The 15,291-nt window shown below is 43.9% G+C and overlaps 1 protein-coding gene across 2 annotated transcripts in view; it reads left to right on the top strand.

Annotated features, from left to right (window-relative positions):
• Positions 1 to 418: 418 nt before the first annotated feature.
• PTPRT (protein tyrosine phosphatase receptor type T) overlaps positions 419 to 15,291 on the top strand; it is a 619,644-nt gene continuing 604,771 nt past the window's right edge. Inside the window, exon 1 of one of the 2 annotated variants that reach the window (XM_028734967.2) lies at positions 419 to 1,227. In XM_028734967.2, the coding sequence (XP_028590800.2) occupies positions 1,158 to 1,227 (70 nt within the window). In that variant the 5' untranslated portion in view covers positions 419 to 1,157. The remainder of the gene's footprint in view (positions 1,228 to 15,291) is intronic. The other variant, XM_028734972.2, reaches the window with a different exon arrangement.

Genomic DNA, 15,291 nt, shown 5'->3' with positions numbered 1-15,291 from the left:
CAGGTCGTGGGCCGCCTCGCCTCGCCTCTGCGCGGCTGCTTCGCGGGCGCGCGCGTTTGTGTTGTGTTGCGAAACCTTGCGAGCGCATGATGCCTCGCTCCCCGTGTGCGCCTGCTGAGCGTAGGTATTTAGCAGCCAACTCTATCCGAAGTTAAGTGAATAATGACGAAAATTACTATTTTCAACTGGAAATGTCTGTAAGCGCTTTAGAAGATTTGATCTAATAATGGCCTCCCTGGAAACCTTGCATTTTGGTGACTTTCATGCTCCTAGCAGGGGGGCTCATCTTCTCTCTCCTTAGCGCGGCTTAACCGCAATCCTTATTATGCTCTGGCTGAGCACGAAAGGGGTGTGTGTGTCGGCGTGCGTGCGCGCGCGCCAGCGGGAAGGTTGCTCCCCCCCCCCTTCATCGCTTTCCCTTCGCTCGACGTTTCCCCTTCTTCGCCACCACGAGAATCACCAGGCGGCTCTTCAAAGGAAACCCACCTCAGCTGCGCTCGCAGTTGCTTGTTGTCGCTGCTGCTCCGTTACAAAAGCAGTCGAGAGAGGCCCTTGGCACCGAGGTGGCACACAACGCAAACGCGCTGGGTGGGGAAGCAACACCCGGGCACTCTTCCATTGATTTCGCTTTTGCGAGTGCTCCAACTCCTCTGCCTCCTTGCAGGAGTCCTTTCTCCGGCGTCGAGTTCCCGTGCAGAAGCATCACCTGCTTAATTACATTGATCTCCCCCTCCCTCCCTCTCCTCTCGGATCGCCTTGTGCCAAAACAAGACGGGATGCGTTATTGGGGTTTTTGCAGTTGCTGAGGTCAAGGCAAGTGACGGGAGCGAGTGCGTGGCGTCCGCCCTCCCCTACTCTGAGCGAGAGACGGCGAGCGAGAAAAGGCAAGCGTTAGGACTCGGGGGAAATCTCTCTTTCTCTGCCCCCCCTTCCTCCTCCTCCTCCTTCCCCCTTCGCTTCTTCAATCAGCTTGTGCTACTCATCAGATCAGGGATCGCTGAGGCTTCAGCTGTGTGCGCCAGAGAGTCGCTCTCCCAACTCCTCGGTCTTTCCAATGCAAGGGATGTTTGCAAGGCGCGCGGAGAACCACCGGCTGTGCTGCTGCTGCTGCTGCTCCCGCTACCACCCTGGGCAGGGGATGTGAACTCCCTTAAAGAATGACTAGGATTGCCACGATTGCCATTCTTTTGCAGCTGTTGCAAAAAACCGGGGGACAGGGCTTCGCAGGTAAGGGGCGTTGGGCTCTCGCCGCGTGCCTCCGTGCAGCGGGTGGAGGTGGGCGTCTTGAACTCCGAGCAGCGCTCCTCAAGACGACCGTGGGTTGCGCTGCGTCGCGTCCTCCCTTTTCCGGGTGTGTAGCTGCGAGTGTGAAAGGCTAGGTCAGATGGCCATTCCTTGCACGTTGGAAGCTGGACTCCTGGCCCCGTTTACTTGGGAGTCAGCTCCATTGAACTCAGTGGGACTTGCTTCTGAGTCGACCTGTATAAGTTATATATATAAATGTATAAGTTATATATATAAATGCATTGTATTGGCTGGCTGTCTTGGCTTGTGGGAGATTGACTTCGCATGATGGGTGTTCAGAGCTTATCCGGCAAGCTCTAGGTAGAAGCTGAGCTTATAGGGAATATAGGCGTTTTGCGTTTTCCTTGCCCATCTTGTTACACACGCGCAGCCATAAAACGCCAATCAGGAGGCAGCCTTGAGCTTATTTACCCGGGAGTAAGTCCCATTGAACTCAAGGAAGCTTGTTTCTTTGTAGACATGCATAGTATTGCACTTTCTTCAAGTGTGATGAAGACAGCTGAGGAACGTGGCTTCCACAGGCAACTGAAAATAAGGAAGCAGGTTAGAGTATTGTTGGCTTTCAGTATCAGAAATGGAACTTCCAAATAAACTCTGTGTTGTGTTTGGCTTCATAGGAATTTTTTGTTGGGGGGGGGGGCACCATTAGACATGTCTTTATATTTTAGGGAGCCTGTTTTTGTTTTTTTTAAATGTTGTGCCTTGTGTGATATTTGAAGGCATTCCTTCCTTTGGGGAGTCAAGGCACTCCAGTCCTTTTTATAGTAAACAGTTGGTCTCCCATCAAAGGAGGAGGAGGAGTGCCAAGTGTTTCAGAAATGTGCCACATCAGGTTGAGGAGTCCGGCTGTACCTTTAAATCACAACTTGGGAATGTTTTAATTGAAAGTTCATTGGGTAACTCCTCCACCCCTTTCCCCACCAACCTCTGGGATCTAAAGGGCTGGAATAACTTTCTTTGGATGGCTGACAAGTCTGATTTGTTCTTTGACACTTGTCCCGTCGCTATCATTTTAATCTTGAGAGAGGTTGTGTCTTGGAGCATACACAGCCAAAACCTAGAAGCCCATTGGAATCTCATTCCCTTCATTCTTCAGTTGGAATTTCCTTGTGAGAGATGATCCCTCACATGGTTTCTTTATCCTGCTGTAAATTTCTCTCCCTCCCGCCACCGTGTAGATTCCTCACATGCTTTCTTTGTCCTACTGTGGACTTTTTTTTATTTTCAAAAGTCTGTCTGAAAAGTAAATAATACCTAGATTTAAGAAAATGTCCATCTCACCTACCCAGTTATTGAAAATTATTATTTTAAATGCCCACAACCCATTTATGGAGGCAACAGCTGTAAGGCATGGCTACTTGGGTATTACAAGTATTGAGGCTCGACTCCACCAACCTTCAGGCTTGAGTGCAATTCAGCAGAATGGTCTTTTGGGCTAAGAAGATGCTGAAAGATCAAAGAACTCTTGGCTGCTCTGTGAAATATACTCCTATTGGCGGAGCATGCAAATAGGGAGATCACTGTTCAGAAGCCTGCAAAAAAATCTCTCCTTGAAGGCTTCTACTGAAAATGTTAAACTTAACTTTAAAAAAGGAGGGAATCATAAGAATGGAAGTGACCCTATTAAGCTCTGCAAAAGGCAGAGTGATCTGCATAACGGGCAAAAGAAAGTAATTGACTGAGTTACTGTATTCTGGACTTTCCTGGTCTGGTGTGGCTCAGATGTTTTGGACCACAGCTCCCATCATCCCTGACCACTGGCCACCTGCCGGGGCTGGTGGAAGATGTAGTCCAAAAGTTTATCAGATTGGGAAGGCTGCTATATTCATTTTATATCATTGTGGGGAAAGGAATAAAAAACTGACCATTCACCATTGTGACACTCCTCCCATAAGAAGGGAGTTCACTCAAATATCATTTCCACTGTTGTGGCTGCTGAACAGAGGACTTCTGAGATGTGTAAATTTCAAGACAGGTTAAGTTTAGACTAACATCCTGTTCCTACACATATTGACATGGAAATAATCCCCCATTTTCAGTAGACTTGCTTCTTCCTCTTTTAGGATTGTTACGTGAATTATCAACTTGTGCTTGAATCTTTACCATGTTGGATTCTGTAGAACTTGCTTCATGCTTGCATCGTTGAAAAGCGGTGATCATATGAGCATTTGTTCTGCACCAAGTTCCACTTGACTCAGCAGAACTTGCATAATATTTGTGTATTGCCCATTACCATTATTGGTAACACAGCTTGCTAATGGCAGATCCCCTACCTGGAGGGGCAGCCTGGAAGGGGGGGGGGAATCTGTCAGATGGGGTAAGGGGGTAGATTGAGAGTTCATTATCAAACAGTTGCACTGTGGTCCTTTAATCTGAGTTTTGGTATCAATGTCCAAACTTTTATAAAGCGGAGGAGGAAGTGGAGGTGGAGCCAGAAATGGGAGATGGCGAACAAATGTAATTATAAAACTTAAAAGTGAATTGGGCCCCACAGATGATCCAACGGGTCAGAAGCTTCCATTATCACTGTTTGTTAAGGAAGAAAGCTAGTGTTTGCTTTCTGTGATTGTGAATGCCACCTTTCACCCCCTCCTTCAGTTTCCTGCTTTGCTGCTGAAAAAGATAAAAGAATCTTATTTATAGAAATAAACATGACTTGGTGAGCCACTTCTGTAAATGAGGTTATGGGAAGCGCTGCCTGTTTTATTTTTAAGATTACACTTAACCACCGAAGACTTAATGCCCTGTAACCAATTTGCACAGCTAATACTCTGATAATGAAAGCAAAGATGAAATAAACGTTCACAAACGCCTCACCTCTCTGATGGATTTTCATGCCTAACCACATGAAAGCTTCCATCTGTTGCAGCCAGTGTATTTTCCCCGTTGTCCATCAGATGGTGCTGCCTTCATAACTATTAGATGCAATTATAGACTTGTCCACACAGGCTTTCCCATTGAGCTATGCTTTCAGTGCCTTTCCGTCTTCTGTCAAAACTTCCAGGGTGTCCAGTTCTCTGAAGCTGGCTGTTGGAGTTTTGTTACTTGTTTGCAAAAAAATTGGATCGCAGAATATGGGATCAAGATTGAAAAACCCAAAACTGAAGTGATATCTTGGTACTGCTTACATCTCCATGTCCCATAGAAGCCAGCAGAGCTGAGGCAAATGCAAATTACAGTCTTGTTTCTTGTGAAATTCTTGACCATCAACTAGTAGACTTAGGCTGCAGTCCTAACCCCACTTACCTGGAAGTAAGCCCCACCAAATTCAATAGGACATACTTCTGAGTAGACATGGTTAGGATTGCACTCTTAGAGCAGTACAGTGGTACCTTGGGTTAAGTACTTAATTCATTCCGGAGGTCTGTTCTTAACCTGAAACTGTTCTTAACCTGAAGCACCACTTTAGCTAATGGGGCCTCCTGCTGCTGCCGCGCCGCTGGAGCACGATTTCTGTTCTCATCCTGAAGCAAAGTTCTTAACCCGAGGTACTATTTCTGGGTTAGCAGAGTCTGTTACCTGAAGTGTATGTAACCTGAAGCATATGTAACCCGAGGTACCACTGTAGTTTTCAAACTTTCCTGCTACAGAGAACACATTCCACACACATTTATCTGCTGATGGACTGTTGTCTTCTGTGGACAGTTATAGGGAGGCAATGACAGCTTGTGCAGAGAATATGTGTGAACTGAAAGTACCTTCTAGAGGCACTTCTGAAAACCTCCACAGCTGCATATTGCATGGGGAAGATTGGTAGTGATGAACAGAGTGGGAATCTTCTCCATCATTACTGATTTTGTCACTGAGAAGCCCTTGGTAAGCTTGAATAAGAACAATCCAGCAATTCCCCCCCCCCCCATACTTTTGGAAAGACCACAAGTGGGACATGAAACCCGTATCTTTCACCTGCTGTATTTGCCTCCAGTATTCTGTGGCCTGCTGCTTCTGCACATAAGAGATCCCATTTAGATCTCTCAGCGGCTATTAGCATTGATAGCTACCCTTCATGAATGTGTCTATTCATCTTACAAAACCATCTAAGCCAATAGCCATTACCACGTCTTGTGGCAGTGAATCCTACAAATTACGCATTGTGCGAAGGGCTTTGTTCTGCTGGTCCTGAATCTATAGCCAATCAATGTCTTTATGTGAGTTCTAGGATGACGGGCTTTCCAAAGTTTGGAAAGCTGCGTCTTAGCACTTCACATTTTGGGTGGAAACAAATGACTGTTTGCCAAATGGGAATGTGTCACAATTAGGATGCAACTGACAGCAAGCCAGGACAGTTTCCCCACACATCAGTGGAAGTTCTCACTTTGCTGTAAAGTGATCACTTCTCACATAGTTCTGTGTACCACTTGTTAAAAAATCATCTGTACTCATCTACTGTTAGAAGTTCCTTGCCAGACTGCTGCTGATATTTCCTAACATGCATACCACTTGTGGCAAATGATCAGTGTTTTCTCCGCAATTGCTCGCTGGAGCAAATGTGCTTCTGCACTTAAAAACAAAACAAAACATGTAGCTCTTCCGTTAGGACTTTCAGATTTGTTCCATGGGTTTTCTTTGCAGGTTAGAACGTTTCAGGTACTCTTTACATTGGAGTAGTCCATTAGCTTCAGAATTGACATCTGTGGGGACTGAAACACAGTATCTTTCATAAATTCCCCTCGGACAGCAGTATTCCATTTCAGCATATGTTAAATCTAACCACTGGCAGAATTCTTATCGGCATATGCAGTTTGCATGAGCTTCACCAGTAAAGAATGGAGGGGAGTCTACCATGCTGTTGTTTACAATTGATACTGCTTTGGACTTACACATGATTATGTTCTATGGAAGATCCCTGAATTAAGCAATCCGTAGCATTGGATAACCACTTAGGGCATTGAAAATGGGTCGAGGATGGGTATGACAATGACCCAAAACACACGGCCAAGGCAACAAAGGAGTGGCTCAAGAAGCAGCACATTAAGGTCCTGGAGTGGCCTAGCCAGTTTCCAGACATTAACCCCATCGAAAATCTGTGGAGGGAGCTGAAGGTTTGAGTAGCTACACATCAGCCTAGAAATCTTACTGACTTGGAGAGGATCTGCAAAGAGGAGTGGGACAAAATACCTCCTGAGATGTGTGCAAACCTGGCGGCCACCTACAAAAAAACTCTGTAATTGCCAACAAAGGTTTTGCCACCAAATACTAAGTCATCTTTTGCAAAGGGATCAAATACTTATTTCACTCATTATAATGCACATCAATCTATGACTTTTGTCTTCTGGGTGTCTGGGGGGTTTCCTGTTGTTATTCTGTCTCTCACAGCTACAATGAACCTACCATTAAAATTATGGACTGGTCATTTCTTCGTCAGAAGGCAAACTGGCAAATTTAGCAGGGGATCAAATACTTTCCCCCCTCACTGTATAAGTAAAACCATTCCATCTTCTAGCTACCTAACAGGTACTTACTTGGTGCCCAGCCCATCAAGTCATTTTCCTGACTCTTAAGATAGTTTCCAAAAAGTGTTGCTAGATTTTTGCCTCTTGGGGATTTTATTGTTTTATCTGAATAGCAGTTTTTAGTTTCACTGTATGTTGATATATTAGCATGTGTGTGTGTGTATAGTCATATACACAAATTTTTGGAAACCACTTAGAAACTTAGAAAACACATTATTTTTTGCCTCAGAAAACACATTTTTTAATATGAAAAAATACAAAATTCTATAGGTATGAATTAAATAAATAAATGCAACCCGGTGCCTGGTTATCATCCAGAATGCAAGAGCGTCTGGGGGGAACTTTGTATGCCTCGAGGTTTGTTTTGCCCTTTTCTCTGACCTTTCCTTTACATTACAAATTTTAGCTGTAGCAGAGGCATCATTTTCCTTCCAAATGTGTAGACTGATATGAACGCTTGGAATATTATCAGATGGACCATTGCGAAGAAAAATAACACATCATTGTATGAGGCTGCAGTTAAGGGCATTTTTGGCGGTAGAGGCAATGGAAGTTGGAAGTGGGTGGGGGCAGAAATGGAGAGAGATTTGGGAGTACAGTTAATTCACGTTAATAGCCCCCTGCCTTTGGTATGTTGGTCCTGTGCAAATGTAAGATGTTGAACGTGGCAACTGTTAACAATATAGCAATTTAACTCCAAAATCACTTTCCCTTTTCTCTGGGGAACTCTTAGCTGTTCAGTCCAATGTTGTTTTCCTCTTGGCTGGCTTGATTTGTTTTTGCATAAAAGAACAATTAATGCTAAAAAGGCACTTGGAAAATAACAGCAGGAACTGGGTCTTTGCATGTAAAAAGGCAAATGGTTACTGTACCTCCAATTTATATTGCATCCCCCTTTTTGCAAATGTTTAGCCTTCTCTCTACACACTGTTTTGTCCTGTGTTCGTTTGAGGGAGCCCTAGAGCCTGCCACCCCATAAATGGTTTTTGGAACAGTGTGTGTGTGTGTGTGTGTGTGTGTGTGTGTGTGTGTGTAGCAGACAATTATTATTGAATACTGAAGTATCCTTTCTTTAAAATAAGGGATCACTGTTAGTTGCCATGGAAACTACTGTGCTGTCCAAAAAGGTAGATCTTAGTTTTGTGGAGCAGAGATTGGAGCAAAGGTTATTTCTTCTGGCAACTACTATTTATGATGTGTATTAAAACCTTTTGCGGCTAATAGACAAAATAAGATAAATTGATTTGGAGTATTTGTGGCTTTGAACGCTCCCTTAGTTCATGGATAGTTCATAGTCCTTGCCTTTAGCTTTTTTAAATGTCTTACTTAGCTACCCCTCTACAAACAACTTACTTCTAGAGAAGTTGTGCTGAAGTCCAGAGGGTTACAGCAGAGAAAGAGTAATAAAAAAATGCTGCTGTTAAGCACATCCACAGAAGAATGCAATATCTGTTTCCCTTACCCTTGTGAGGACAGCAGGTCACCTTTTAATGAATGGTGCTAAAGTAGGCAAGTGCCCACATCCGGCCAGGAACAGGCTGTAGCTCAGTGGTAGATCATCTGCTTTGAATGTCAAGGTCCCAGCTTCATTCCCTATCTCTTCAGGTAGGACTGGACAAGACCCCCTGTTTGAGATCCTGGAGAGTTAACTGCCAAGCATTGTAGGCAGTTCTAAGCCAGATGAACCCGGGGTCTGATTCAGTATAAGGTAGCTCCCCATGTTCCTATGGCCTAGGCCATGGTTCATTCAAGGCAAGTTCTTCCAGCTGAGCTGTTTGCCCCCAAAGCAGATGACTGTGAGAAGTGAGGTTACAGGGAACCAGGTAGAGGGCCTTCTTGGCAGTGGCGCTCTCCCTGTGGAATGCCCTCCCATCAGATGTCAAGGAGATAAAATAACTACAACTTTTAGAAGACGTCTGGAGGCATCCCTATATTGGGAAGTTTCTAATGTGTGGTGTTTTATTTAGGAGTTTTTACGAGTGTTGGAAGCCGCCCAGGGTGGCTGAGGCAACCCATATAGATGGGCGAGGTAAATAAAAATAAAAATAAGTGATGGAGACTGCAACAGCTATTCCTGCCATCTTTTCTTCTTTGGTCCTCTCTCCTTCCACACCAACTAGTGGCATATCTGTAGCCCTGTTTGATCACACAAATCAAGGGAAGGGAAGGGAAACCTCTCCTTGGAGGTGAGAACCCTATGGCTTGATTGAGTGCTGGGAGCTAAAGGAATTCCTGGTCACAGCCCTGCCAACACTACCTGCATGACAAAGATGGAAGCAAAATGCTTGATTCTTTGGTCTCTGACCTTAAGAATGGTTTGCCATCTGGATAAGGTGGGACAAACTTCTTTGACGGCTTATTATGATACCACTTTAATAGTTACGTATTAATGTATGCTGCTTATTATATTGCCTGATGGAGGTTTTTTTTTAATAGAACAGACTGGCCGCCTTCTTTGCATCGTGTGCAGCCTTATTATATGCACTTTCCCTTTGTTCGACTCTTTTAATAAACTCCCACTTCTCATCATGTGGCGTCATTTAGTGTGTGGAACTTCCTCCTCCCACTGGCCATTTTAATAAAGGTTATGCCTTTTCCCTTTGGATAACCTTCTCCTTGCAGATGGACTCTGCTTTTGCCGTTGTGGGAAGGTCATACCCATTAAGACACAGCCATGCTGTTTCTAAATGAACAACACTCTGCATATAAACGATGACTTTCTCATGAGTCAGAGCTCTGTAGTCTGGCCCTGTGGGGTGCTGTAACAGCCTAAGCTCCCGCTGCAACTTGCTATTACAGCAGCCAAGGATCATATTTCCTTTATGGGGGGGGGGGGGGAGAGAGAGAGAGAGAGAGAGAGAGAGAGAGAGAGAGAGAGAGAGAGAGATATGTTCTGTCTAATCTAAGCTAAGCATATCACATGCATCTTTTAATCAGGCCTTCTGTTTTCTCTCTCTCTCTCTTCCTAATAGCAGATAAGTGCATATAATCTTATCATGCAGTGATTCTGAAATGCAAAAAATGCCTAGAACCAGATCCTGGTGCATTAAATAATATCAGAAGAGAGACTGCGATGACTTTATTAATATATAATGTAGCCCTTTGCTATAAAGTGAGCTAGTACTTATTTGGTGTCTGCCCTTGCACAAGGAAAGCAGAGCTTAGATTTTAGGTATCAGCTTTCTGCAAACAAGGCTTTGTAATGAGCAAAGCACAGACCTTGAGTCAGATCACTCCCCACTCTCTTTACTCTTTGTGTTAATGCTGCACATGTTTAATGCTGCACATGTTTTAAAAAGTGAAAGGACTCTAGGTGCTGTGCAGGAAGGGGGAACCTGTGACCCTAAAGGCAATCTGTCAACGTCTGTCTAAATCTGTCAGTTTTATTTTTTAAAAAGTTCAGATTTCCACATTTCTGCATTAATTTGTGCTTTTCTGTAGGTCTGCATAAACATTCATCAGCATTTAGTGCAAATTTATAGTACTAATAATTTTCATTTTGCAAGGGATTTCTCCAAAATATTTTATATGCTGTTTTCACTAATATATGCATTTTTTACACATACATATTCACCAGAGCTTTCCAAACTGTGTGTCGTGACACATTAGTGTGTTGGCTGCAGTGTGTAGGTGCATTGCATAGATGCTCCCCGCTCTCTTCCCAGGGCTGGAATGGGGTTAGCTCAATCTCTGGTTTGCTAGTTAAACTGAATTAATGTGTTGTGAAATAATGCATGTCAAAAAAGTGTGTCACCAACATGAAAAGTTTGGAAAACTCAGATATACACTACTCTGGTGCACATTATTTGTATGTAGAACTGTGGATTGCAAAATTCAGAGAAGTGCAAATTTCAAAGGAGAGATGTTTTCGGATTTGCATATTGTTTCAAGAAGTGCTAATTAGGTAGATTAACATTAAAATCCTCCCAAACAAAATTTCTCCCCCACTCCTGGTGACAATATGCAAAGATGCTAGTTTGGAAATGTATGTACAGGCAAGTCGCTGGTTGCATATTGTAAGGGATGCGGGTGGCGCTGTGGTCTGAACCACTGAGCCTCTTTGGCATGCTGATCAGAAGGTCAGCAGTTCGAATCCGCACGATGGTGTGAGCTCCCATTGCTTTGTCCCAGCTTCTGCCAACCTAGTAGTTTGAAAGCATACCAGCGTAAGTAGATAAATGGGTACCGCTGTGGCGGGAAGGTAAATGGCATTTCCATGTGCTCTGGCACTTGTCCTGTTGTGCCAGAAGCGGTTTAGTCCTGCTGGCCACATGACCCAGAAAGCTGTCTGTGGACAAACGCTGGCTCCCTTGGCCTGAAAGTGAGATGAGCGCCGCAACTGCATAGTCGCCTTTGACTGGACTTAACCGTCCAGGGGTCCTTTACCTTTTTAACTGTGTACTGTAGGAAACCGAGAATGGACGCATGAAGATCCCCAAAAAGAAATGAGAGAGAAAACACCTGTTTTTTCAAAACATGCCAAATGTTATTGGTGTCTTTTTACAAAGGATTCCTTTATTTTTCAGGGGGCTGATTTCAAAACTGACTTCTTCACTCAAAGGCATCTTCGGTCAAAATCACATTTTCCTGTTACACTTTTGTGGTTACTGATTTTTAAGATGTAGGGAGCTCAGATGAAGGCAGCATCGGAGTCCTCATTGCTTCACAGAACCCCTTCACCGAACAGAGATAATATGTGTGTATGTCTGTGTGCCCCCCACTGTATATAGTCCTGACCTCCAGGTGTTCAGCAAGAGACATGAATGAGCCTGCTCACGTACAGTTGTATGTGCACAGAATACTACTTCAACTAGTTGCTGGCACTGACAAGGAGGAGAGCTGTCCTGGTTATGAGCTTTCTGTAGGCATCTGATTGGTCTGTCTTTGAGCTTTCTGTAGGCATCTGATTGGTCTGTGTGGAGGCTTAATAGTTGATCCAAAACTTGATGACACCCGAGCACACTTATGATACAAAAAAAAGTTTTGCAAATGGTTTGCCCTGGAGAATTAAATTCTTTCTGGATAAGCAAGTATCTTAACAGCACAGATAACCATTTAGCCTTGATACTGTATATTGGACTTCAATAACTGTAGGATATAGTTGTGATGACTCCCTCCCCTGTTAGATTTGTGTAGGCTTTGGAAGTTTTGATTTATTTAAAGTCTTTTAAACCTGCTCTTCAGCTTAAAAAGACTCCTAGCTTACAGTAATCAATAATAAGTTTGTCCCTGCCTTTGGAATTACAATGTAAGAGACATGACACAAAAGGAAAAGGAATTGGGAGGGAGGAGGAAAGCTTGGGCACTCCTTAGTTATAAGAATTTTATAAAAGTCCCCCATCCCCAGGGGGAATCAGCTGTTCCTTGTAGGAGTAAAATAACCTCCACATACGGCTTATAAAACATGCTTTGATTAGCTAAAGGGTTTCAGACTGAGTCAGGTCTGTCCTCTTTCTTGCTGTCCCTTGGTCCTCTGGCAATAGGTATAGAGTCTGGTATCCTTCAGATATTCCCCTGCGGTACTCATTTGCTTCACTTTGTGGTGTGTGTGTGTGTGTGTGTGTGTGTGTGTGAGAGAGAGAGAGAGAGAGAGAGAGAGAGAGAGAGAGAGAGAGAGAGACGGATGGCTCCATGTTAGAATTCTAACCGAGTTTAAAATAGATTTTTTTTCTTTATAAATTTAGTTCTCATTAAAGTCACAAGTGATTAAATCCACGGAGCGGTCTCCAATTAAATGTAGCTTGTTTGACACTGCGTTCTGTTAGTGTGACTGTCTGTAAAGTGGCCTTTGCGCATAAGTATCAAGCATTCAGCCTGATATCAAAGAGGTAATGCCGTGGAATGTCTTCCTCCACAAACTACTTCCATGCCAGTAGAAGATCTCCCTCCCCAGCTTCAGCTGTTTGCTGGATTTTGTTAAGTTTCTACAAATGGGTTTTACACAGTTTGAATTTTAACTTTCTGATTGGATTGTGCATACTGTCTGGCATATTTTGCACGCCATAATAAAATGAGAACCTGAGCGAGCATGAGGATAAACTGGAACACGTTGGATACCAATGTAGGGGTGGCAAACTCACCGATAAGCAAGCATGTTTTTTATCTGGCACAGAATTAACCCCAGAGGCTGCCAGTGCCAGGGCCCGAGAAATTAGAAGTCAGCGAACAGCCTCTGAATAATTAGTTGTCCTTACGTGAACTTGCTAAGTAAATTGTATCTTTGCATAAGTATGTTTGTATAATACTATACATATGCATGGCTGTGCCTTCCTTCTCCCTTTGGTACAGCAATGAAATACCCATTATTTTAACAGTAGAGCTTTGTAGCGAAGTTGGAGAGCAGACATTTTTAGCTTGGCAGTTTGCAAAATCTTGGAATCTAAATAAAAACAAGAGACGTGGTTTTGATTAAACTCAGCAACAATAACCATCATGGCAGCTAAGCACTAATAATTTAGAGAGGGCAATTGTAGGTATGCCTATACAGTGGTATCTCGGGTTACATATGCTTCAGGTTACATATGCTTCAGGTTACACACTCCGCTATCCCAGAAATAGTGCTTCAGGTTAAGAACTTTGCTTCAGGATAAGAACAGAAATCGTGCTCCGGCGGCGCGGCAGCAGCAGGAGGCCCTATTAGCTAAAGTGTTGCTTCAGGTTAAGAACAGTTTCAGGTTAAGAATGGCCCTCCGGAACGAATTAAGTACTTAACCCAAGGTACCACTGTACTAGTCTTGATATCCAAAAGGAAGGCAGACATCTCATGAACATTCCAGACCCTAGAAATTGAGAAAAGTCAAAAGTCCTCATTGTTTAAGGGATCAGTTACATACCCACACACCCACACAAATTTAAGCATCTTGGTAGTACTGTATAAGATTTTAGAAGAAAGTACCATATTCTCAGAGCAGTGGACTACAAGGACTATAAGGAACATCTCCCCCTGAAATAAACTCTTTGCTGCCACAATATTTTGGAGGAGCAGAGCCAGGAGCCCTATGACACTGGATCTCACCCATGTGCTTGTGTAACAAGAATGTTTCTCCACCACCCCATCCAGCAGTCTGGAGGGTAGGGGTTGTCAAGAGCAGATTTTGAGGGCCCACAGAGTGGTTTGGAACAGGCAGAAGGGAAACTGGAATACCCTTTCTGCAAGTGGCTGGACATCACTAGAAGTTGCTCATTGTTTGTTGCCCTTAGAAGCACCTGGTATTCTTAAAGGTAAAGGGACCCCTGACCATTAGGGGTTGGACCCCTGGCCAACTCTGGGGTTGCGGTGCTCATCTCGCTTGATTGGCCGAGGGAGCCGGCGTACAGCTTCTGGGTCATGTGGCCAGCATGACTAAGCCGCTTCTGGCGAACCAGAGCAGCGCACGGAAACACCGTTTACCTTCCCGCCGGAGTGGTACCTATTTATCTACTTGCACTTTGACGTGCTTTCGAACTGCTAGGTTGGCAGGAGCTGGTATTCTTAATGCCCCTGAAATAACAATACAGTATTAGGAATTGGTTAGTGCGAAGTGTTGTACGTAGGATTTTTATATGGCGAATCATTATGATTGAAAAGCAGTATACAAATACTGATGATGGATCCCGAGTAAGTTGGTTACCCAGAGTGAGTAAAGCGCCACATTGAAATATAATGTGAAAAGTGAGTCAGTAACAGAAGGCCAATTAGCTTCAATGAGAATTAAGTGCAACTAACTTAGGTTGCAGTCCTGTATACGAAGTTGTTGTCATGGACAATATGTGGATGTGTCTTTTGATAAACAAAATAGAGTGGATTGCTGGGTAGAGTGTGTGTATAAATTCAGCAGTGGTTAGTTTATTTTTTGGTTGCTATTTTTTAATGTTGTCACTATTGGTTTATAGATTATGAACGTTGTAGTATCCTATAATACGACTTTTGATGTAATTGTGCTGTTTAGCTTTTTTTTAGTTGCTTTACTAATAGATTGTAATTGTTTTACTGATGGTTTGTTAATTATTCTATATGATTGATGTTGTATTTGTGATGTTCTATTTTGTGGCGCTGTGGGTAAAAGCCTCAGCGCCTAGGGCTTGCCGATCGAAAGGTCGGCGGTTCGAATCCCCACGGCAGGGTGCGCTCCCGTTGCTCGGTCCCAGCGCCTGCCAACCTAGCAGTTTGAAAGCACCCCTGGGTGCAAGTAGATAAATAGGGACCGCTTACTGGCGGGAAGGTAAACGGTGTTTCCGTGTGCTGCGCTGGCTCGCCAGATGCAGCTTTGTCACGCTGGCCACGTGACCCAGAAGTGTCTCCGGACAGCGCTGGCCCCCAGCCTCTTAAGTGAGATGGGCGAACAACCCTAGAGTCTGTCAAGACTGGCCCGTACGGGCAGGGGTACCTTTACCTTATTTTGTTATTGTCATTTATTGCTTGTAAGCTGCTTTGCAATTCATGTGAATGAGAAGTGGAATAGAAATTTAATTAGTCAATTAATCAAAACTATGGCTTCTTCCATAAAATTCTGTGAGTTGTGGTCTGATCTGGTCAGGGTGCTGAGTTTTGTTA

Source organism: Podarcis muralis, chromosome 5, assembly GCF_964188315.1.
Source record: "Podarcis muralis chromosome 5, rPodMur119.hap1.1, whole genome shotgun sequence".
Taxonomy (NCBI): Eukaryota; Metazoa; Chordata; class Lepidosauria; order Squamata; family Lacertidae; genus Podarcis; species Podarcis muralis.
The sequence above is the reverse complement of the archived record's forward strand: the minus strand, read 5'-3'. Positions and strand labels throughout refer to the sequence as shown.